This window comes from Pantherophis guttatus, chromosome 8, assembly GCF_059756535.1.
Source record: "Pantherophis guttatus breed Tessera chromosome 8, ASM5975653v1, whole genome shotgun sequence".
Classification (NCBI taxonomy): domain Eukaryota; kingdom Metazoa; phylum Chordata; class Lepidosauria; order Squamata; family Colubridae; genus Pantherophis; species Pantherophis guttatus.
Genome location: NC_142070.1, coordinates 14,220,343 through 14,246,472, shown reverse-complemented (window position 1 = coordinate 14,246,472; position 26,130 = coordinate 14,220,343). Strand labels below are relative to the sequence as shown.

Below are 26,130 nucleotides of genomic sequence, written 5' to 3'. Positions count from 1 at the left end.
GCAGTATCCTTCCCCTAGAGTGGAGTGGGAATGGAGATTTTGCAGTATCCTTCTTCTGCTACACCCACCAAGCCACAACGTGCCCACCATGCCACGCCCACAGAACCAGTAGTAAAAAAAATTGGATTTCACCACTGTTATGGCTTCCATCCTTGGAAGCTTTGGGTGGTTGTGTGGTCTTCTGGTTATTAAGATAACTTACTTTCCTTTGATGTTCCGAGAGCAACTTTCATTAAAAAATAACAACAACATAATCTTTACTACTGTCTTAATTATTTCCTGAATGTTTTCCTGAATTTTCATCTCCTTGGTGATCCACTTGCTTTCATTCATGCTGTCATTTTTCTTTATAAATACCCACCACATTTGCGCCAGATAGTGATAATCCATTTCCAAACAATGTGTAAATGTCATTTCAAAGCATTGTAGTGATCAAGAAAGCCATTTACATGCCTTCCTAGGGCCTTTAGGGTAAGAGGAAATAATAAAAAATTCAAATGATTATCTGAAAACTAAAGCCTGAGGTGTATTGTTACAAGGTATGTAAATTTACTATCAGCCATATTGTACATCTAGGAAATAAATGTTAGAGACTATGTCCAGATTGCTCCATTAGGAACGTGTAGGAGATAGAGAAGGGGATGCGGTGGCTCAGTGGCTAAGACGCTGAGCTTGTCGATCAGAAAGGTCTGCAGTTCAGTGGTTCAAATCCCTAGTGCCGTGTAACGGTGTGAGCTCCCCTTACTTGTCCCAGCTTCTGCCAACCTAGCAGTTTGAAAGCATGTAAAAATGCAAGTAGAAAAATAGGGACCACCGTTGGTGGGAAGGTAACAGCGTTCCGTGCGCCTTCAGCGTTTAGTCATGCCAGCCACATGACCACGGAATTGTCATCAGACAGCACTGGTTCTTCGGCTTAGAAACGGAGATGAGTACCGTCCCCTAGAATCGGGAATGACTAGCACGTATGTGCGAGGGGAACCTTTGCCTTTAGGAAATAGAGATACTTGGCAGAGTCCAAACGGTACAATTAGACAATATTTTGCATGAAAGGTATGGTTGCCATTGAGGTAGATCTGTGGACACCTGATTTCCCTGAATTTCAGATTGTATTCTTAAAACATGGCTAAATAATACGAAGCATCTCTTTTATATATCAGTCCCAACTACTTCCCAGAAAGTCAATACCAGTTTTGGGGCTAGTAATCTTTGCAAATGTTAGATAAATCTGTGCAACAATGCAGATGTCTCCTGTAAACATTGTATACATATTATATCAATATTTTAAACCAAATCTCATGAAGTGACAAATCTTATGGAATTTTAGCAGGTTCACTTCGGAGGTTTTGCTGAAATCTCAGCAAAGCATCTGTAGATCCAGGGGTGAAATGCTACTGGTTTGGACCGGTAGCAATGGCAGCTCAAGCCTCCGCCCACCAACCCGCCTGGTCATCGTTACTTCCTGGTTAAAATTTGTTTTTTACCCCCTGCGCATGCGCAGAGAGTCCATCTGTGCATGTGACATGCGTGTGCGCACTTCTGAACCGGTAGGGAAGGTAAGTAGATTTCACCCCTGTGTAGATCCCAAGCATAGACTTAATGAACTAATTGGTATCCAGCTAATTCATTCAGTGCTAATGAACTAATAATCTAACAAAATAAGACAGTGGTCTTTACTTTATATTCAACTATCTATATTCTATATTGTCCAAAAGTTGTACAAGTGTGTCTGTGCAAGTTTTCAACAATTTTTAGATCTAAAATTTTTTAAAACAATGTTGCCTAGCGAACCTTTAAATGGAACTATCCCTCAAGGTTCATAAGGGACAGTTAAATTCTCTTAAGCCATAAAATTATATCTATATATTTTGAATTTTTACGATGTTTTCTTATTGCTAAACATGAACTGTTTCCGGAAATTTTTCATGTGTGCAGTTGAATTGACCTTGTTCAGGTCTATGATCAAAAAGAGTACATATATGCCAGAAATATTATGAAAAATGTATTAAAGATGGATATATTCAGTCACCCTCTTCCTTTTATAGAACTGTCCTTGGTTTTGAACATATTCTAGGGATCATGAGTTGAGGTTTCCACAGATAACATGAGGATGGAGATCATACTGTTTAAATAAATTTGAACCAGAGTCAATATTCGAATGACAATATCATCCACATACCCTATAGATGGTAGTCTGAGCTTTCAATGCAATGTAGTAGTAGGAATGATTTTATTTTTCATCTGTGACTAATGTAAACATAATTATAATCTTTATCAGTACAAGATAATCAGAACAAAATGAAATCAGTCTGATAAATTTAACTTATTTCCTCATGTTTACTTTGAGTTAATCTGGTTGGTATATCTCAAAACTCAGTTGTAATATAAATATAAGAATGGGCCATCTATTTTATACAACAAACTTCAGTCTGATAATATTTTCATCTGACAAAGAAGTGGCTAATATGGAACCTAGTTGTCCAAGTTCAGCACCACCCGAAGAAAAACTGATGTTGAGCAACAAAATAATATCCATCGTCAATGTGATTATTTCTTTAAAATAAATCATTTTATAAATCCATGATGGGTACATGAATATTGATCAAAGGCAAACCTTTAAAAACAGCATATTTTCATAGTTAGCACTAATACCAGATATCAACTGTTTGTCTTGTTTTACAAGCACCATTCTATTGTGATGCATTTTCCTGAGTAGATTTTGTGAACACTTGACATGCCAAAATATATGATCAACATGTCAAGGGATGGCTAATTTTTTTCACTGATTATAGTAGTAATCTTGGCCATATACATCATATCCATGCCCTTTGTAGTAACTATACTCATCCTCGTATGTTCTGAAAGTATCTCCTCGTGGGTACCCGTTCTCACTGGCATAATAATCAGTTTGGGCTTCATATCCATGTTCATAACCATTTGTGGTGGAGGCATCATGCACCCATGGGTCTTCAGTGGTAGTGTCATACTGGCTCTGATCTGAAGCAGTGGTCCCATCTTGCCACTGTTCACCTGTACTACTTTCAGTAGGGTTGACAGTTGTCACCAAGGTGGTTAGACTGATGGTCGTTGCTTCGTTTTCTTCCTCTTCTTCCTCCTCTCCTCCATTTCCAGTTTCTTCTAGGGTGCTGTTTGTGCTGGTGGCGTTAGCACCGCTTCCATTTTCATCTACTTTCTCTTCTTCTTCCTCTTCATTCTCCTCTTCCTCATTTTCATCACTGTCTTCTTCCTCTGCGTCTTTTTTGGGAGCATTTTCAACCTTTTTATCGCCTGCTTCTTTGCCGGGTTTCTGAAGAGGCTCTTTGGCTCCTGGCACCTATATTGATGCAATTTTTTTAAAAAAGAAGGGGAGGGGGATAGATTAGGAAGCTATTTTTTTTAATTGCAAGCTTTAATCATAATTTCATTGATATTCAAGGACCAACGCTGTAATTTGTATGTACTTGCTTAATTTTATTCCACCGTGCTCCTGTGGATTCCTGACCATTTACAATAGAAATGTGAGGTCTCCTGCCATTCCTAGCATTTCGACTATACTTTTCATTTTTAAAGAAAAAAAAATATATTGAAATTTATTATAATACAATACAATACAGTACAATATTAGGAAGCTAATTATGATCTGCAAAGGCACCCATTCCCAGTATGTATGATCTGGTTTTAACCTTCACCAATATGGATTGTATAAAAGTTATAGGAATCTTAAATTCATAAAGTTGAAAGACCCACTTATACCACTGAATTCTTATTCAATTCATATATACTATTGCAAGCCCAAAAAATTCCTTCTGGGTTTAGAACTACAATTCAGTCTAGATCAGATACTCATTTTCTGTATGATTCCAATTATGTTTGATGGGAGAATCATTGTCTCTTTATCCACTGATCTACTCTAAATATCAAAGGCATGTGCACTTTACAAGATATGTCAGAATGCCCTTCCTTCTGGGCTTCCCCAGGCCAACTATCACAAAACTGCTATAACACATTGCGTGTGCTTTTGTGGCATGAAAGAAATTGAAATGGGTACATATCTCCTTCTTCAGTGAAGATCTGATTTGGCCTTATACCAAAATATGATGATAATGATGATGATGATGATGATTTTCAAGTGCCGGGGAAATCAAGAGATTCAGGCAGTTCAAATGAATATAAAGATTTATTGCAAGGTTAAGCTTTCTACAAGAATCTGAACTACTAGCAGCCAAGGGAAACGAGCGGGAGTTAAGAAAGGAATTCAAGGTAGACTGTACTTAGATCTCATATGAGTGCACAGGGACTCATGGCTGATGACATATTTGACTCCTCCCTCAGGCTCAGCTTGGTTATCTCCTACAATGATGACGTTAGCCATTCAATTGTGTCCAACTCTTGGCAATTCTATGGGCCAGGTTTTGCATTACTTCTTTGAGTTGGTCTATGCTCTGGTCAGCTTTGATGGTGTCCAGCCACCATGTTATTTGACAGCCTGCCTTCCTTTTATCTCTAACTCTTCCAAACATAATTGCTTTCCCCAGTGAATTCTCCCGCATGACATGACCAAAATAAGTGAGATGCAGTTTTGTGATTTTTTCCCCCCTTCCAGTGACATGTCTGTCTAGTGTTAATATCAAAACTTAATATTGCCTTCATTTCAGTGATATTACCAGGACAGTCAGGTGGTTATTAAATAGCTTCCTATTAGCCAACGAGAACTTTCAAGTACTGTTTAGCAACACCAAATTCTGTTCTCTAGCCAAGAATGTGGCAGATGATGATGCATCCTAAAGCCCAGCTTCCTCCTACGCCTTTTTGTTGGTTTGTCTGTCTGTCTGTCTGTCTGCTTGTTTTACAGCTCTTCGCCATGACAATGTTTTTATTTGATTTGACATATTCCAAATTTCCATAACTTGCTTACCTTTGTGGGAGGTTCAGCGTTTCCATCAGTCTTCTTATCTCCAGCTGCAGGTGTAGTGGGAGCCACCGTGGTCTCTTCACTTCCCTTTCCACCTTCATTTTCTTCATTTGATTGTCCCTGTTGGGGCGTTAAACAATACGAATATCACACTGCGTATTATTTCAAAAGATACGCATAAATGAAATCATTTTCATGATCATATTTACTATCAATATTTTCATAGTACTAATGCCTATAAAGCTACTGATACAAGGCGGTACATGCCTCAACTTGAAAAAGTCCCATCATCTCAAATCCACTCAAGCCACTAAATGACAACAATAAATATTTGAATCTAAGGTAAAAATGGGGCTTAATACCTTTCTATTCTCTGCTTCCTGAGTCCCAGCTGATTGGGAGGAAATGGGGATTTTGCAATAACCTTCCCCTGGAGTGGGGAGGGAATGGACATTTTACAGTATCCTTCCCCTGCCACGCCCACCAAGCCATGCCATGCCATGCCACGCCCACCAAGCCACGCCCACAAAACCGGTAGTAAAAAAATTTGAATCCCACCACTGGATATAATGTAGGACACATGCAGAGGTGGGTTTCAGCAGATTCTAACCAGTTCTGGAGAACCGGTAGCGGAAATTTTGAGTAGTTCGGAGAACTGGTAGTAAAAATTCCAACTGGCCCCACCCCCATCTATTCTCTGCCTCCCGAGTCCCAGCTGATCGGGAGGAAATGGGGATTTTGCCCCATTTGCTCCCCTGGATTGGGGAGGCAATGGAGATTTTACAGTATCCTTCCCATGCCATGCCTACCAAGCCATGCGACACCCACCAAGCCACATCCACAGGACCGGTAGTAAAAATTTTTGAAACCCACCACTGGACACATGGTATTAATTCCATCAATCCATGACCTGATGTTTGTAGGATACACTGAAAAAAATTTAGTCTAAAATTTCTGGATGAAATTGAATCTCAAGCACTCGGGCAATTGCCCGGAACTCTGATAATATCTTTCTACAAAATTGGCAGAATGTCATGTTTTGCAATATTGTTCTCGCACGCTGCTGGTCAGACCAACCTAAATATTTATATGCCAGTGTAGCTGTACTTAAGATCAGATGGTTAAAATGCTTAAAAATAAGTTGAAATGTGATACCATGAAAAATGGAAGTTATTTTCGTCTCCATTGAAAGGACTTGCAAAATTGCAGGGTGTGGCTAACTATCTGGATAGCTACCAGAGGTCTCCATGACCCCCCATATAACAGCAATTATAGGACTATTTATTTAAATGTTGTTGAGGTTCTGCCTATGTCAAGACAGGGCATAGCCTGGAATAAAACCACTGAAATGGATCTGAGAAAGATAATAGCTCCATGGAGTCATGTATCTGAAGGTGTTGAAAACTCAAAGTTGGACTAACTATTGCCCCATTGCAAGGGTGCTATTCAACAGGTTCTGGGGAACCGGTAGCGGAAATTTTCAGTAGTTTGGAGAACCAGCAAATACCACCTCTGGCTGGCCCCAGAGTGGGGTGGGAATCAGTGGTGGGTTTCAAAATTTTTTACTACAGGTTCTGTGAGTGTGGCTTCTTGGGCGTGGCATGGCTTGGTGGGCATGGCTTGGTGGGTGTGGCAGGGGAAGGATACTGTAAAATGTCCACTCCAGGGTAAGGATACTGCAAAATCCCCATTTCCTCCCAATCAGCTGGGACTTGGGAGGCAGAGAATAGATGGGGGCGGGGCCAGTCAAAATTTTTACTACCGGTTCTCTGAACTACTCAAAATTTCCGCTACCGGTTCTCCAGAACTGGTCAGAACCTGCTGAAACCCACCTCTGGTGGGAATGGAGATTTTGCAATATCCTTCCCCCAGGAATGGGGAGGAAATGGGGATTTTACAGTATCCTTCCCCCAGGAGTGGGGAGGAAATGGAGATTTTGCAGTATCCTTCCCCTGCCATGCCCACCAAGCCACGCCCACAGAACCGGTAGTAAAAAAAAAATTGGATTTCACCACTGCCCTATTGATGTCTCTCCCCAACCTCTACATATTTAGGCAAGATATCTGAATGGATTATGTACATAAATGTGTGTATGTATTTTAGATTTTTTAAATAAAATTCCGCCTTTATACTTTCATAGATAATTCAAGATTGCAAACATATCTAATATTCCTTCTTCCTCCTATTTTCCCCACAACAACAACATCATGAGGTAAGTTGGGGTGAGAGAAAGTGACAGCCCCAAAGTCATCCTGCCAGCTTTTATGCCTAGGTTGGGACTGGAATTCATGGTCTCCTTGTTTCTAGCCTGGTGTCCTAACCACTAGACTGGACCGTGTCTCATAAACTCAACTTCTCCTCGTACAAACTGGCTCTCATGCAGTGACGAAGTTACCTTTCTTGGTAATGATCTGCAACAAGAAAACAAACTCAGAGAACACCAGAAATCCCACAATTCAACTCTCTGAACTACATATATTCTCCACCATTTTATGATAATAAAGTCTCTTTGAGTCCACAATGGCTTGATAGCAACACCATCCAGCAAAACCAAAACCACACTCACTAGCATTGATGATGTTACCTAGTCAGGTAATGAAATGTTTTGCATGAAAACAACCTAGCTCAGAAAGCACCAAGGACCCCACAGTTCAACCCTGAGCTACAAATATTCTCTTCTGTTGGTATTGTGTCTACCTATCAGGATCTGTCTGGACTCACTGGAGAAGAACCTAATGTTGGGAAAGATTGAGGGCAAAAGAAGAAGGGGATGACAGAGAACAAGGTGGTTGGATGGAATCACTGAAGCAGTAGGCATGAAGTCTGAAGCAGTAGGCATGAGTTTAAATAGACTCCAGAGGATGGTAGAGGACAGGAAGGCCTGGAGGAATGTTGTCCATGGGGTCGCGATGGGTCGGACATAACTTCGCAACTAACAACAATAACAAGGGCCTGCTGGCTCAGCAGACTGATAGCATTGTGATTAACACCAGCTGTCTGCAATTACTGTAAGTTCGAATCTCACCAGGCTCAAGGTTGACTCAGCCTTCCATCCTTTCTAAGGTAGGTAAATTGAGGACCCAGTTTGTGGGGACAATAAGCTGACTTTGTATAAATATACAAAAGTATGAAGGCTATTGCTTAACGTATTGTAAGCTGCCCTGAGTCTCTGGAGAAGGGCGGCATATAAATCAAATTTAAACAACAACAACAACAACAACAACAATCAGGATCTGTCTGTCTGTCTGTCTACCACTGATCTCCTTAATTCAGGCCAGTTTATATATATATATAAATATAATATATATATATAACCGAGCAGAATACTTATTCCTCATTTTTGATGGCCCATCCAGAATTTTGTTGCTTGCAAGTCATGACAAAAATAGAAAGGCTTCCATGGACCTGCAAGCAACCCCGGCAATTGTTCTTGAATAAATGGACAAAAAAAAAAAATTGTTTTGTCTCCAAATTTGTGGGTTCCAATAGCTTTTACTGTATCTGCAAGGTTGCTGCTTGTTTAGATGACAAACATCAAACCAGAATAGAAACGTGTGGTCAGTTACTAATCTTCACCATAAGCATTCACAGAGTATAGGGTTTAAAAACAATGCTCTTTGGTTTTGTTTTGAATAAAACCAGACACATTCCTTACCCCTTCTTCTTCCTCTTCCTCCTCTGAACTATTGCCACCAAAACCTTCTTCAGATGAGTCACTGTTAAACTGAAAAGAGAAACAGTTCTGAGGCATTGGCTCCCAAACAACATGAATGCTTATTTACAGAAAAGCAAAAAACTTTTGCTCTCCCGTATGTATACAGTGGCCTTCAAGTCTGTGTAATTTTTCCAGTACTTCAGAGCCCAGACTGCAGATGTTTTGTTGCTGGATTAAGAAAAATAAAATAGAGGCAATATGGAAATACAGGTAGTTGTTGACTTGCAGTTCATTTAGTGATTGTTCAAAGTTACAACAGCACTGAAAAAAGTGACTTATGTATATGTATTTGATTATATATATTTGATACATATTTGATTATACATATAATAACAGCGACTAGAATAGTATTTGCACAAAGCTGGAAAGCAGAAAAAAATCCCTTTAGAAGGAGAAATAATAAAGAAAATTTTAGAATGCGCAGAAATGAACACGTTAACATTAAGAATAAAAGATAAAGAGGAATTGGTGTACTTCAAGACATGGGGACGTTTTTATGATTGGCTAGAAAAGGAATATGAATAAAAATAAATGAGAGAAAAGACCAAAAAAATTAGAAATCCAGATGACACCTGGGTAAATGAAAAAGAGGGAAGGAGGGGGGAAATGAAAAAAGAGGTACTATATAAATGTACTTTAAGGATGATATATGTCTAACCAGCAAAATAGAAAAGAAATTGAAAGGAAAATGTGGGTAAATATAAGATTGGGGTTGCTAAAATACCATCTTGATAAAATATTGAATTGAAAAAGGGCACAACAACAGAGAGGGAAGGGAGAGATGAGTAGATGGAAAGGTAGGAAGGAGAGAGGAGAAAGGAGGAAAAGAGAGAGAGAGAAGAAAGGGAAAAGGAGAGGAAGAAAGGGAGGGGAAATAAGAGTAGGAGAGAGGGTTAGAAAGGGAGGAAGAGGGGAGGAGTGGGGGAAAGGAAGGGAAAGGAAAGGAGGAAAGAAGAAAGTTGAAAAGAATAGAAGAAGGGAGGGAAGGGTAAGAGAGGAGAAGAAGAGGAATGGTTGTTGTGGAAGAAGGGAGATATGGAATGGCAGAAGAGCAACTCCGAATATATTTTAAAGTTTTAGGATGAAGAATGAACCAATATGGAAACCAAAAGATAACATGTGCGATAAGAATGGTTAAAGAGAATGTACATTTATATATGTTTTATGAGAAATAAAAATAAAAAACTTTTATAAAAAAAAGTGACTTATGACCAATACAATACAATTTATTATTACAGTCTTAGACCAGCACAAATAAAGGTGCTTAGTATATATATATATATATATATATATACACACTTAAAAATTCTAGTATAAAATAATAAATAACATCTATATAAAATCTATAATAAAATTCAATGTCAGTTATACATGGTCTGACTATACGATAGTTGCAATCCCTCAACTGTGTGGCCCGTTGTAGGTTCAACGCTAAAAGGGAAACAACTAAGAAGTGCAAAGCAGTGGTGGGTTGCCCTCAGTTCAGATCGGTTCGCAGGAACCGGTAGTAAAACCAGCGGGAAGTCCCGCCCACCGCCTCGGATGTCATCATCGGCGATCTGCGCATGCGATCCCGTTGAGAACCGGTAGTAAAGGTAAGTAGAACCCACCCCTGGTGCAAAGGGTTAGCCACAATTGTTATATAACATCGCTACGGTGGAGAAGACACGCATTTGCGATGAATCCCCAGTGGTGCTGTGCAGAATCTGGCCACCTGTGCTGTAGTTACGGACTGCTCATCCTTAAGCAGCCACTGAAGATAGGTACTGTTGGAACTGTTAGGAAATGGTTATTTGTCTAACTAGTTGGTCAGGCAATATATAAACCAACAATGTATGTTTGCAGTCAGAAAGGTATTATATTGCTTTAAGACTGTATTGCATCATCCTGTATCCTGATTGGCTAAGCTCTGTAGCCAATGTACTTAAGGGAAGTCAGGATCATGGCTTGTATGGATACTACACCATTTTACCTGCTTATTTGCTATAACTCTCTACCTGATCTCTCTGCATGATCACTGTTTGATCATAGCTACATGTTGTTTTCTACTATTTATTGAATGTTTTGATATTGTACTTGTTCCTGTTTTGAAACTCAGGAAGAACTGTTTTAATGTGTATGACTACAACCGGTAAGAAGACTTTGTACTTGAAATATCCCTGAATTGATCTTTTAACTCTCGTCTTATCTGTGTATGACTTGGATTGTTTTTGGACTTTGCTTTACTTTTTCTAAAAGTAAAAGACTACAACAACTCAGTGTGTTTGTATGTTGACTGTGATTGTTCACAACCACTCCCAGTCGCTTTTCATGCGTTTACTCAAAGGGTACTCTGCTCAATAACCCACAACATCGGTTATGAGCCAAGAATACCCTTAACAGGAACGGCCAGAATACCTAGCAGTACACTCGTTTCTCTGGTCCTTATGACCATTTTTCACACCTGCGACTGTTGCAGTGTCCCCATGGGCACGTGATCAAAATTCAGATGCTTGGCGTATTTATGATGGTTGCAGTGTCCCACAGCCTCACCTTTCACGACCTTCTTACAAGCAAAGATAATGGGAAAACCCTTTTCATTGAATGACCATGTCAGTACCTTAACAACTGCAGTGGTTCACTTAAAACTGTGGCAGAAAAGGGCGTAAAACGGGGCAAAACTCGTTTCACAACGGTTTCACTTAGCAACAGAAATGTTGGGCTCAGTTGTGGTTGTAAGTCAAGAACTACCTGTATACCTTGTAGCGAGGTAGGCAACCAATGATTGCAAGTTTCTGAATCCTTTACCATCATGTAAACTGGCATATATATATTCCAAGTTCTAATTTGTATATAAAGAACAAGTGGTGTATATATTGGTTCAGCAGTTAGCTTTCAAAGTTCACATAGGAAACTAGCAAGCCTGGAGGCTTGATTTAATTGTAGAATCTCTGGATTCTACAGTAATCCTTGCATCTCCATTTTGCCCTAGAATAGTGATGGCTAACCTTTTCTGGACCGAGTGCCCAAAGCGTGCATGCGTGAATGCACGTGTGCAAACCCCCCAAATGCAATGTATGCACGCCTGAACCCCCCAAATGCAATGCACGCACGGACCCCGTCCCCCTACACATGCACGGCAGACACCCAAAGACCAGCTGGCTGGTGGGAGGCACGCACGCATGCGCAGCAGAGCTGAACTGGGGCGACTGCTCACGTGCCATCAGAGAGGGCACTGCATGCCACCTCTGGCACACATGCCATAGGTTTGCCATCACGGCCCTAGAACCATGATGGCGAACCTATGGCACACATGCCGAAAGTGGCACACAAAGTCATGTCGCCCGGCACACGTGGCCTTGCCTGCTTGTCTTCTGGGTTTCTGGTGTGCATGTGCGCATGATGATCAGCTGTCCTTCACTCGTGTGGTAGTGCCGAAAACCAGTGTGCGCATATATGCCAGCCAGCTGATTGTCGGGTGCGCATGCATGCCAGAACCCAGACGTTCGGCTTTTCTGGAGTGTGATCCCTTCGTGCGTGCGGCAGTGATGAAAACTGGCCTGCCCATGCGTGCCAGCTAGCTGATCGTCGGGCGCGCATGCGCGCTAGAACCCAGAAGTTCAGCTTTTCCGGAGCATGGCCCCGACGTACGTGCATGCATGCATGCAACATTTCCGTGCGACCTACCGTATTTTTTGGAGTATAAGACATAGCTTAGTTTTTGGGGAGGAAAATGGGGGTGGGTGAGGGGAAACTGCCTACCAGGTATTCATCTGGCTAGCGTCCTTAGTCTGGTCAGCTTCAGCACATTAGTTTGCTGGTTTTTTATCCTCTGCTTGGGGATAAAAACCAGCTTCTAAAGCACAGCTGAGAGGAAGCAGCATTGAGAAAAGCAGGCAAAACATGGGGAGATCGCTTCCCTCGGCTACTACCTAGTTAGGGCTGCAAAAAAGCTTCTAAAGAACAGCTGAGAGTCGGAGCAAAGCATGGAGATCGCTTCACTTGCTAAGCGGAGAGTTGAGGGAGCAGGCAAAGCTGGGAAGATTGCTTCACTTGCTAGCACCTCATTAGGGCTGAAAAAAGCTTCGAAAAAGCTACATTTGGAGTATAAGACGCACCCAAATTTTCAGCCACTTTTAGGGGGGAAAGGTGCGTCTTATACTCTGAAAAATACGATATTCAGCACTTGTGCCGAAAAGGTTCTCCATCACTGCCCTAGAAGGATTCCTGTTTGAAACCCTGCAGCTCAGTGTAGATTGCATTGTATAAAACACTATCTTATTTTAATAAAAAGGCCTTTGAAAGGCAATTTTTCCAGCTTAAACATGGCTTAGCAGCTTTGCAGTGCTCTGAAGAAGCCACCTTAGATTATGTCAATTTCTTTCATGCTGCCGTAAAAGACAGAAAATATTATTTCTTTCCAAAAATGGGGGCTGAATAGGCCATGACTTCAAGCTCTTCCAGGTTTTTAAGAAAACTATTGATGTTTTAGGGTTAATCTTTGTATTATCCATAAGGAATAATAAGACAAGCAAGTTGTCCAAGGCTGCAAAGTCACTATCAATATAAAAATATCTCTGTTGTCCCTCACAGAGATGCCAAACCACTGTTCTGTTGAGGCAACATTACCAGAAGACCATTTTTAGTTCCTTACATGACCCATATTTGAAAACATATAATTAACAGGCCCCTGCATTACTCCCAACTTGTCCATAAGAAGCCACTTCTTTATGGATTTTCTTTAACATCCCACTTGTCTCCTTAACAATGAAAGAAAGAAAACCTTCCAGAAATATATTATTTTCATGGATTAACAGTATTGTCCATCAGTGGTTCTATACAAGTTACTTCCTTTTCGGTGATTTTACTTCTGATATTTGACTATTTGTGCAAGAATTAGCACATAATCAAGTTTTCTGCACACTGCCTATTTGTCAGGTGCAAAAGAGCAGAAAGAATAGTAAAAATATTACTCTCCATGGGATTTTTACCTCTGTGAAGTTGACTATACTGTATCTGGATGACTGTACATAAGAAAAATATGCCAGGTATTTTGGGCATTTTATAGAATTATAGGTAGTCCTTAGCTTATGACTACAACTGAGCCCAAAATTTCTGTTCCTAAGTGAGAAGAGTTGTTAAGTGAATTTTGCAACATTTTATAACCTTTCTTGCCACCGTTGTTAAGTGAATCGTTGCAGCTGTTAAATTAGTAACACAGTTATTAAATGACTTTGGCTTCCCCATTGACTTTGCTTGTCAGAAGGTCACAAAAAGGGATCACCTGACCCTGGGACACTGCAATCGTCATAAATATGAGTCAGTTGCTAAGTGTACAAATTTTGATCACGTGACCATGGGGAAGGCGCAACGGTTGTAAGTGTGTACAACAGGCATAAGTCACTTTTTTCAGTGCTGTTGTAACTTTGAATGGTCACTAGCTGTGTTCCAATATCTAAGGGATTGTCCCAAAGGTGTTTTTTCAGGAGACAATTGGACTTTGTTCCTGTTCTGACAGGATAGTGGGAAATGGATGAGAAGCGAAACGTCTTCAAAGAAAAAACAAGAAAGTCCAGTTGCCTCCTGAAAAAGCACCTTTGGGACAACCATGACCTGGATGACTGAGAATCTCTACAGACTTTTACATCTAAGAGGTTGCCACAGAGAAGAGGGTGTCCAGCTATTCTCCAAAGCCCCTGAAGGCAGGACAAGAAACAATGGATGGAAACTAATCATGGAGAGAACCAACCTAGAACTAAGGATAAATTTTTTGACAGTTAGAACAATTAATCAGTGGAACGACTTGCCTCCAAAACTTCTGGATGCTCCAACTCTGGAAGTTTTTAAGAAGAGATTGGACAACCATTTGTCTGAAATGCTATAGGCCTTCCTGCCTGAGCAGTGCGTTGGACTAGAAGACCTCCAAAGTCCCTTCCAACTTTGTTATTCTTTAAACTAAACAAACTATTGTAAGTTGACTATCTGTATTTGCGGGAAATATACAGCTTATGTAGCTTCTATTTTCATCTTTGTATTGTGCCTCAATAATCAGCACTAATACTTTTAAAGATTTGAATCTGGAGCACGTCTGCCTACAGCGAGGGCAAAAAAAGGTTAAGATGGCAGCCATGATTGTGCAATCAAAGACCTGCTTCTCTTTGTGTGTCGAGTCCCGATCTGGGGCTCGCCATACCTGGGGGTGGTGGGGATGAGAAGGGCACAGAGCAGCACATATCGGAGACGGAGATCACAACAATGGATGAGGCCGCGATGGCGGGACACGTTGGGCCAGTGCTGACCAGCCGCTTGTCAGCAGGCCACTCTTCTGGTCAGGTCTACACAAGTGGCACCAGGCAGCAAGCAATGGGGCAGGTGCCCGGCATGAAGAGCAAGGAGGTGACAACAGCAACGGGACTTCTGGTGGCAGCGCCACACAGCCGCTCACCAGCTGATTGCTCCTGTGTCTGTGCACGCGCCTCCAGTTGGGATTCACAGGGCCCTGAAGCCAGTGGTGGGTTGCTACTGGTTTGGTCCGGTTCTTGTGAATCGGTAGTAACGGTGGCAGTAGGCTCCACCCAACCGCCCAGACATCTTCAGATATGATCTGCGCATGCACAGAAGTTTCTGTGCATGCGCAGAAGCATGTGGGCTCCCGTTGCGAACCGGTAGCAAAGGTAAGTGGAACCCACTCCTGCCTGAAGCATGTTGCCAGCCCGGCCACGCCGCTGCGACCGGATGACCAGTGGGCATGTCAGACCGACCGGAGGGTATGGCCCTGGACTATAGAGTGCACTGGGAGGCGAGAGCTCCCAGAGCTGACTTTGCATGGAACTGTTATACTCATTGTGTACCAAGGCTCCGGCCTACTGTTTGGGATTAAAGTCTGGGTTACTGAGCTGCTTGGTTTCCTGTGTGTTTACTTTGAGCCTCCCCGGTCTGGGCCTGGACCTTTGAGATAGTGCATGTATTGCATATAAAAAAGGCGAAGGCTTCGATTGTACTATTGGAATTGCCATCTTGCCTTTTTTGATTCCTCCTTCTGTGGAAACTCCTGTCTGGAGTTTAAGTTCTTTCAAAAAACTGTATTTACCTGGAATCTTTTCATAGGTGGGTAGAAGTGAGGATATCTATAAAGAAAATGCCTGTATCTGTTCTTGAATACCTGCCAGAACAAAAGAAAGACATTTTAATCATTAAATCTAGGGGGGGGGGAGAAATTGCTCTGCTTAATAGCAAACTAAAAATTCAAGGATGTTGCCAACATACCGCATTTTCTTCTGAATCTTCTGACTTAAATCGTCTTCGGAAGTGCTTTGCCTACAACAGAAGGGGAGATAACTTTAGAAAGGGAGTGCTTTCATTTTATTGTATTGCTAACTTAATCTTGGTGTCAGCCTCTATACTTTTTTTCCTGAAATGTGGTCTGGATTTCCAACCCCCCAAAACTTTATTAAATTTCAAAAAAAATAAAATAAAATACAAAAAACAAAGAAAAAGAGTTAAAAGGAGGAATGAAGTAACAATCAATCAAACAAACAAAAACAATCCTGAAGAAACAACAGACTAAAAGGGGAAAAAAGCTAAGGAACAAAGTAACTTCAGTCTTTCTTCAATACAGGTAAGAACTTAAACATCAATAATCCTTTGAACTAGAATAAAGCATAACAAACAGCACTTCTATCATCACAAACAGATCTAATAATCAAAACCCAAAGTTAAAATTTCTTTTTTTCCCCCAGTTTCAATAAACAAATCCAGAAGTAGTACAGTAGGAGTACTATCCTGTACCTAAATGAAATGAAACTATTTGTCTAAAATGGTATAGGGCATGATGGCTAACCTTTTTGCCATCACATGCCAAAAGTGGGTGGAGCGCAGGGGGGGTCACACACGTGCGTGCCCACACCCATAATTCTATGCGCTCCACCCCCTGCGCATGCGTGCATGACCCCCCCATGCTCCCCCTGCTTTTGGCACGTAATGGTACAGTGGGCCTGGTAGACTCGTTTTTCACTCTTCCCCAGGCTCCAGAGCCTTTCTAGGAGCCTGGGGAGGGCGAAAACGGCCTCTCCCCCCCCCGGAGGCACTCCAGAGGCTGGAAATGGCCCGTTTGCTGACTGGTGGGCCCAGAAGGCCCGAAAATCAGCGCGCCGGAGCTGAGCTCGCATGCCCACCGATATGGCTATGCATGCCACCTGTGGCACGCGTGCCATAGGTTCGCCATCACAGGTATAGGGTTTCCTGCCTGAGCAGAGGATTGGACTAGAAGACCTCCAAGGTCCCGTCCAACTCTATTGTTATTTTGGTATTCTGTTGTAGAAACAAGTAGCATTAAAGGAATATTAACCTGGCAATCATAGAGCCTAGTGAAGATATGCTGAGCATGAAAACAGGATATTAAAAGCTATCTATATATTTATAGGATCTGAATTTGCTTTTTAAATATTTCTTGTAAAAAGTAGGACCAAAATAGTCAGGACCAAAATGAAGTTCCAGGCTGGGAAACACATATGGCTAGAACAAGCAAAGGTACTTCTGGGTAGAATTAGCAGTACTTGGTTAAAGGGATGGGTGATCTAACTTAATGATATCTTCCGTAATAATTTAGAAGCATATGAATTTGCTTTATATGAGACAGACTGTTATAACTGGACTATTTCAAGCAGGAATATTTTTAGCTCTTCCAGGAAAGGTTGTGAACTGAACTTAACCTCTTACTCTAAAACAGAACTACTATTCATCCATACTAAGCATGTAATGAAGTTGAGACGGAACGTGCAAAATCCATCCATTTGTTCCCAAATTGTTTCTGAATTGATCCATTTTGCACATGCCTAAAATGAACTGATGGAGAAAAGGAACAACAGTCTTATAGCTTAAATATATGCATTTGTTGTGTATGTTTATCATAGCTTAAGTCAGATGCCCAGAAATAATGAGTGACTACTGTATTATTCCAAGGAATTGTTAGGATGCTTATTTGCATTTACTGTATGTTATATAGCAGATAGCTTTGAATATAAGGAAGAGTTGCTAATCAAAAAGTTGTGCAATTTCCTGATGAAATATTAGTATTTATGAAATGCTGGTGTGGATTAGGCGATCTAGTGAGATAGACAATACATAGAATTCAATACATAGAATTCTTTTTCTTACAATTTTCCACTAGATGGCATAACTAACTGACAAAAAAATTCAGTTGCTGGATTGAATAGGATTTCTTCCTTTACCATGGAAGTATAAGATATGATCGCTACTTTTTGGGATATGAATAATTGCGCTCCACTGCTTTATCATTATCATTCAGTTATATCCTAAATATAGTGTAACAACAAGTGTGTTTTTAAAAATAAATGTGTGGATGTTCCTGTAACTGCCTTAGGTTATAGATCTACTACTTACAGAACATTAAACTTAAATGATAGCTTATTCTTGGGATAGCATGAAAATTAAATTTCTATGCTATCAATACCATCTCTGGAAGTCTGATCTCACATAAAGAAGGTCCACTAGGTATCTTCTCTCTGCAATAGGTTCTCCTGTCCTCTCTCCCATCCGTCCATCCATCCATCCATCCATCCATCCTTCTGTATAACATTTCCCATAGGGTCCCTCGAAAGTATTAAGTAATCAAGTAATATTTTTACGACATTAAACCCACTCAGTTCCTCCACGTTTTTCCCTATGACATTTTTTTTCCATGGCTTGGATCCTGTACCAAATTAATCCACAGTTTTCTTGTAGTATGGCACCTGGGACAGGGCAGGTATATCGAGGTATAAGGTTTTAATAATATGGAATAAAGCCAATCTATTATATGTAGTGACTTGGAAATTATGGCTCTTCAAACAGAACTTGCTACAAAAAGATTCACGGAACAACGTCTTATTAAGAATTCATGCTTGCTGTGGCCTTCTGTAGGATTCTCCATCCCATTCATCAGGTTCATCTAGTTTTGTCCTTCCCATTGGATGACTCAATGAGCAAAGTATCCACCAGGGAGTGTCTTCAGGGTGGGGTCAAAAAGTCAAAATGGCAGCTGGGTACTTTGAAATCAAAGTTCTGCCTGTATTTTTCCATGTGTGTCCATGTGCAATGCATTTTGAAAAAGTTACACTTTGATCACACCATTGCAGCCATGGTCTTGAATTTTGGCCATACCATACCTTGACGTCTGTTGTGAACAAACTAAGCCTACATTGGGTGGTTTAGGTTTCTATTTTCTTCTTTCTCCTTCTACCTACTTGTCCACACATTTTTTTTGTAGCTCTGCAAATCTGTAAGTTACCTTAAATATGCTTGCATTTTCTTCCTGCATGTGGGTAGAATTTTGGCCAAATAATTACTGGCATTTATAGGTGTGAGTTTTATTATAATTGTTCTACGATGAATATATACTTATGATTCCTGTTTCCTAATACAATATTAGGCTCTTGGCAAGCATACAGATCAGTGGTGGGTTGCCACCGGTTCGCCCTGGATCGGCCAAGCCAACACGCGCATGCGTCCATGAGCGAACCGGTAGCGACGGATTTTGAAACCCTCCCCTGATACAGATCAAGTTGTTGATTCATGTTTAGACTCACAGGACAAAAAATTCCATAGCCAACATCCTATCAATTTACTGTGCTTAGTTGATGATAAAGATAATAGTAATAGTAAATATTTTAAAATTAAAATTAAATTAAATCTATATGCTGCCTGACTCCCGGGGATGCTGAGTGATTTACAAATTGATAGACATTTAAAAACAAGGAGCAGCACAATACAGAAAAAAACAACACAAAAGAAAAGAGCAGAGATACAGTAGCAGAGAAAAGAAACCCAAATGGGAACAAGGAAAGGAAAGAAAGAGGCATCAACAATCCTCACCAAAAGTCTCAGCAAAGAGCTTTCAAAATACCAGGAGGGTGGGGACCATCCTAATCTTGGGAGGTACCTCATTCCAGAGGCAGGCACCGCTATACAGAAGAAATGCTTCCAAACTCTCGTTAGGTGGCATCGTTCAATCAATGGGACTTGGAGCATGTCAACTCTGCTAGATCAATCAGCCAAGCAGCTACTATGTGTGACAGGTGATTCCCCAAAGTAACAACGCCCTATCATATAATGTCCTCTACAGGTAGCAACCATCATCTTGAATCATACTTGGAAGCAAACTGGCAGCCAATACAACTCATGAAGCAGAGGTTTTATATGGGCATACCCAGGCATGCGTGTCCCTGCCCGTGCTGTTGTGGTCTGGACCAACCGAAGCATCTGAGTGGTCTTCAAGGGCAGCCCCACATAGAGTGCATTGTAGTAATCAAGTCATCTGATGACCAGGGGTGAGCTTCAAAAATTTTATAAAGGGGTTCTCTGCTTGGTTGCTGGGTGGGCATGGGCATGGTGGGCGTGGCCTAGTCGGCCTCCTGCACCATGGCGGCAGGGAGATGTTTTTGCCCTCCCCGGGCTCCAGAGGCTTTCCTCGAGTCTCTGGGAGGGTGAAAACAGCCTCCCCAGGCTCCAGAGGCCTCTGGAGGCTGGAAACGGACTCCTGGGAGGGGAGGGGTGGGCTGAACCCCTGTGAACCCCCAACAGCCCACCCCAGGACATAATGAAATTAGGCAAAACTTCATTTTTAGAAAATGAAAACAGACTGATCTATGAATTTATATTACTATCAATTAATTTGAAATAGTTCTTTAGGGGGCTGTCTTGCTTTTTAAAATATATTTGTTCTAAAGGATACCGTATAGTTGTGCAGTTGGGGTATAAATATGAATAATATAAAGGAAATGCTTTATGAGATCAAATGCCTACTCTGGATAATTGTTAATTGCTCCAGCAAAAGCACCAAACAGTTTTCGGCAAACATAACCAACATGGATCAAGATGTTCACCTCAAGTATTCAAAAATCTGAATTCATAGATAACTATCCAGAATCATCAGTTGCAGCCAGTAGATTAGTAGTGTTAATTGCCAAGATAAAAGCTGATTGAAGCAAATGTAACGTATAAAGGGATAGAAAGAAGAAAAATACATAAAAGCATAAACAGAAAATAGGTGAATAAACAGGTGAATTAAAAAAAAAAAACAGAACAAAGTCAATGGGTAATAATTTATCCCAAAAGAACTGAACCTAAAAATGATTTTATTTTATATTATTTTATATTAGCATGATAAATACTGGTTAACTGGTAGATTTTTAAAATCAAAATATTATAATGGATTTGAAATCTGATAAGTTGTGGAAAAACCTCTCTAATGAATAACGATAATATAGTACTAGTAATAACACAATGAATGGACATTAAAATGAATATTCACAATACAATATATCCTAGCCAAGATAAAATATTGTTATTTTTACTCACAGAGAAGGCACAAGTGATTCCTATAATACAGAGGAAGATCAGGGCTGTCTTCATTTTTCTGGTGTCTGAAAAAGAAAGAAAGGAAAAGAAAATATATTTCCAAATAGGAAGATAAATAAAATTGGAACATATTAAAGATAGACAATTTCTACAGTTCTGTTCAAATAATACCATAAATATATCTGTTGGGCCTCATTGTAGGATTTTGACAAATGATTGATTGATTTCATCAGTAAAGTATACAGACCTTCAATTAGTGACAGGGTAAGTTTTTTAACATTGGTCATTCTATAGTTATATTTAAGTGACTTTGATGCAGTGGTTAAGATGTTAGCCTAGAAACCAGAAACCTGAGAGTTGTGGTTATACCTTAGGCATGAAAGCCAGCTGGGTGACTTTGGGCCAGTCAGTCTCTCTTAGCCTAACCCTCTTCACAGGGTTGTTGTACGGAATATAGTAGGCTGGCCCTCGGAGTTTTATATATGTAAAGCAAGATAAAAATCTAATAATAAATTGTCCATTCTCCCAGGAATTTAGAAATATTCTAAGTTGAATTTAGAAATATTAAATTTAATATAAAGATTTAAATACAGATTTATACTAGCAGTTTATGTATCATAAGATCTAGATTTCCATGGCTCTCATAGAATAGAATAACAGAGTTGGAAGGAACCTTGGAGGTCTTCTAGTCCAACCCCCTGCCCAGGCAGGAAACCCTACATCACTTTAGACAAATGGTTATCCAACATCTTCTTAAAAACTTCCAGTGTTGGAGCATTTACAACTTCTGGAGGCAGGTTGTTCCACTGAGAATTGTTCTAACTGTCAGGAAATTTCTCCTTAGTTCTAAGTTGCTTCTCTCCTTGATTAGTTTCCACCCATTGCTTCTTGTTCTACCCTCAGGTACTTTGGAGAGCAGTTAGACTCCCTCTTCTTTGTGGCAACGCCTGAGATATCAGAACACTGCTATCATGTCTCCTCTAGTCCTTCTTTTCATAAGACTAGACACATCCAGTTACCGTTCTTATATGTTTTATCCTCGAGTCCCCTAATCATCTTTGTTGTTCTTCTCTGCATTCTTTCTAGAGTCTCAACATCTTTTTTACATCGTGGTGACCAAAACTGGATGCAGTATTCCAAGTATGACCTTAGCAAGGCATTATAAACACTTCACGTGATCTTGATTCTATCCCTCTGTTTATGCAGCCTAGAACTTGTGTTGACTTTTTTGGCAGCTGCTGCACACTGCTGGCTCATATTTAAGTGATTATCCACTAGGACTCCAAGATCCCTCTCACAGTCACCACTATTGAGCAAGGTACCGCATATACTGTACCTGTGCATTTTGTTTTTCTTGCCTAAATGTAGAACCATACTACATGCTAACTAAATTGTATTAAAAATGGTGGATGAGGGAGACAAATCATGTCACATCATGAATTCCGAGTTTCCTTCATTCACTGATTGAGCTAATTCTCTGAATATTGGAGGTGATGAATATGGCAATGAGAGAGTTATGGGATAGAAAATGGGGGGTCCCCATTTTCTATCCTAGAGAGACAGTCCCAATCTCTCTAAGTGACACATTCAGTTTCTCCTCGTGATTGCTTTTTGGTGTACCTCCTTATGTCTACCTAAGAGCCAGCTTTCAGGCTGTGGCAGTGCCTTGAATGAAGGAAGAAATTCATAGATAACTTTATGCTTGGAACTCTTTCATGCTTATTTCTTTCTGCCCAGATGTGGAAGTATGTGAGAGCCTCACTGGAAGAAAGAATGGGCTGAGGGAGCAGGAGCAACTCTATGAACAGCATCAAAAGGCCACCATTATAACCTCTCTAGAATGTTCCACAGTCATGCAATGCTGCTTCAAGGACCTGAGGGCAAGTTCAATGATTTCCAAAAATTGGGGGGGGGGGGAGATGAGGCCTGAGCTCATTATCTATCAGCAATTCTAAAATTTTTGCTGGGAGTTGATTTCTGACTTACAAATGTTGCAGTCCTCACATTTACGTATTTATTGATATATTCATTGCATTTCTGGCTAATCTCTTTTGGGTCATCATAGTTGTAATTTCAGAACAATCATCATGCATTAATCATTTTACCAACAATGCTCAGCTAAAAGGTATATTTCTTTGAACCCAAGGAAACTAAAAAGCTAAGGAGATATTATAGAATATATATTTTTGGAGATGGACTACCAAGTTTTGTTTTATATGAAATAACAGGTTTTTAAAATTGTGGAATAGACTTTCACAACCAGATTATACCCAGATGTTTCCAATCAGCATTTTGAAAGTTGGACACCAAAACATCTGCAGAGTTCCAAATTGAGAAGGGATATTCCAGATCTCAGAGTCTTAAAAAACACAAGAGATGCATAATTGCATATCATTTCTCTGTTGCTAAAAACTATTCATTAAATTTCAGAATTTGTCCAGGACGCTGCCCTGAAACAATTTCACCAGCTTCATTAGGGTTGATCTACATGCCTTAAAACAAACTTCCAAGTTTGGAAAGCCAACAGAAGATGACAGCGTTATTTAATTGAAAGTATCAGTAAGTGGAATAAACCTTGTTAAAAGAGTGCCATGTTAATCCATACCTAATGTGCTTTGTTACAATTTGCATTTAAACCACCAATTGAAAGAAACAAACTTCAGTGAAGCATAGCCTACAAAGGGTTATGAACATGTATAAGTACATACAAGGATTAGTTTTACATATATTCGACCCTTCTAGAAAATATTCCAAGGCCTAACATAACAATATATTTAATTGGTGACATCCATATTTATACTTTTGTTTCTACAACACGAACAGTAAGCTACAAATTCCATGTTATGTGCATTATCTTTGGGTAGCAGACAAATGATCTTGCTTAGGTCCTTTAATAATTTCATGACTGATGAACATTTGAACATTAATTTTGTGGACTATGAAATGTGTTAAGTTCGTCTCTATCTGCATTATAGAGAATTATGTTTAGGAGTTTATTAGTCAAAGATGATGGAGGGAAGGCAAAATTTGACCCTCCAGATGGAAAGCAATTCCTATTATCATCATGGACTGTGCCAACTTTTGGAGCTGGAAAACTACAACTTGCCTCATCCCTGGGACTTACTTAATGCAGGAGAAGTGCCATAAAAACAGTGTATTGACCAAACACCAAGTTTCTTTATTATAATAATGTTGACTCTATAAAATCATCTCTCTGTCTCTTGGCTTTCCATCACCGTGCCCTCTCCCCAATTCCTGCAAGAAATCATCTTAAATTAAATCCAGCTAAGCGTTTTTCAGAAACCTAGGCTGTCTCTGTGTTATAGTTGGTACAGTGTAAAAGCCCAGCCTTATTAATCTAACAGAAATCAAAGCAAGGAAAATATAGTGACTCATTTAAATCACTGATTTAAATCACAGAAGTAATGTGCACGAGAAAGTCATATCTGCAAAGCGAAATATTATCTTAAAAACAGAGTTCAAAAATTGAGAATTGCATGGATTAAGCAATGTCAGAAACCTCATTGCTTGCAAAGAACCAATATAACTGCCCGTCACTTACCAAGCTGCAGTCTTGCAGGATGGAGAGCGGTCTCCAAGGAGTCAGGGAACTGAGATTTAACAGAGCATCTGTTTGTTCTTGGCCAACCTACTGGGATACGCACACTATTTTTACCCTCTGCCAGCCAATCAGCGCTTTCCTTGCATGATGTCAGCAAGTGGACTCTTACCAGAAAAATCTCCAAACTTCAACCATTTCCCTAGTCACAGATGTCACTTTCAAACATAAAGAGCTGTTTTAGTGCCCAAAGTTTTGGATCATTCCACCTAATTGAAGGGTTGAGCTAGAGATGAATAGGTTTGGATGCTGAACTCTATAATGATGGTCTGGGTTTGAATTGAACTCAATATTGCGATCATTAGTTTTGTGTGTGTGTCTGTGTGTGTGTGTGTTTCTTCTGTGGGAGAGGGGTAGACTAGGCAACAAGTACAGAAGGAATGTTCACTCTGTTATAAAACTGCAAATAAAAGCAAGTGAAAAGGTTGAGGGACAATTCATCTGAACATGGATTATAGCTGACTTTGTTCTTGAAAGGTCATTTTACCCTGTATTTGTCTTACTTGGGGTTCTTCAAATAAACATAAATGACGACAAACGAATAAATGCATGTGATTATTGTTCAACTGGCAGTTTATTGCGTATTTCATACTCACTCTTTTTCTGAGGCTAATGCATTTCATACCATATATATCAGTGGTGGGTTTCAAATTTTTTTACTACCGGTTCTGTGGATGTGGCTTAGTGAGTGTGGCAGGGGAAGGATACTGTAAAATCTCCATTTCCTGCCGATCAGCTGGGACTTGGGAGGCAGAGAATAGATGGGGGCGGGGCCAATCAGAATTTTTACTACCGGTTCTCCGAACTAGTCAAAATTTCTGCTACCGGTTCTCCAGAACTGGTCAAAATCTGCTGAAACCCACCTCTGGTACATATATTCCCAGAGCAAAAGAAACTTAAGCCCACAAAAATGTAGCAGAAATGTTTTGAAGCAAACATTCCCAGACGTTCCTAATAAGCATTCCTAGTAAGAATATTTAAAATAATAAGAGGTTGAACTGGATCGATATTGGGTTGCTTATTTTTGTTTATTTATTTCTAACTATATGGCCCCTCATCTCACCAAAGCAACTCTGGGCAGCAGAGTTTCAATAACAATAGTAAAAATATCACACGTAATCAAGATAAAAAGGAAAAATGGTAGTCAGGAGTAAAAGCAGGAGTGGGCTTGCTGGGGGTTCGCAGGGGTTTGGGAGAACCTTTAGCTAAGATTCTGTGCAGTTCGGAGAACCCCCAAATCCCACTCCTGGCTGGCCCCACCCACCTCTCCCAGGAGTCCCCACGTGGCCCGTTTTGGATGCAGATAAGTGCAGGTTGCACGCAGAGGCTCGGGGAAAAACGGACCTACCAGAAGTTCGGGAAGGCCAGAAATGGGCCCGTTTCCAGCCTCCACAGGGCCTCCAGAGCTTGGGGAGCCCGTTTTCGCCCTCCTGAATGCTTGAGGAAAGCCTCCGGAGCCCAGGGAGGGCAAAAATGCCTCCCCCCATAGTGCAGGAGGCCGACTAGGCCGTGTCCACCATGCCCAGGCCCATCCAGCAACTGGGCAGAGAA

At 40.5% G+C, this 26,130-nt stretch overlaps 1 protein-coding gene across 1 annotated transcript; it reads right to left on the bottom strand.

Annotated features, from left to right (window-relative positions):
- Window positions 1-2,210: 2,210 nt before the first annotated feature.
- Window positions 2,211-24,610, bottom strand: IBSP (integrin binding sialoprotein). The gene is made up of 7 exons (XM_034440456.3): window positions 24,523-24,610; window positions 20,961-21,025; window positions 15,870-15,920; window positions 15,694-15,765; window positions 8,565-8,633; window positions 4,913-5,029; window positions 2,211-3,331 (listed from the first exon to the last, which is right to left on the bottom strand). Exons 2-7 carry the CDS (start codon window positions 21,012-21,014, stop codon window positions 2,777-2,779), a joined length of 918 nt encoding a protein of 305 aa, XP_034296347.2. The 5' UTR covers window positions 21,015-21,025; window positions 24,523-24,610; the 3' UTR covers window positions 2,211-2,776.
- Between the last annotated feature and the right edge of the window lie 1,520 nt (window positions 24,611-26,130).

Coding starts and splice junctions, on each gene's coding strand:
- IBSP (XM_034440456.3), bottom strand. CDS start 21,014: ATGAAGACAGCCCTGATCTTCCTCTGTATTATAGGAATCACTTGTGCC. Junction 8,634..15,693: donor CACCTATGAAAAGATTCCAG/GTAAATACAGTT, acceptor TTCTCTTTTCAG/TTTAACAGTGACTCATCTGA. Junction 3,332..4,912: donor ACGCTGAACCTCCCACAAAG/GTAAGCAAGTTA, acceptor GCATCAATATAG/GTGCCAGGAGCCAAAGAGCC.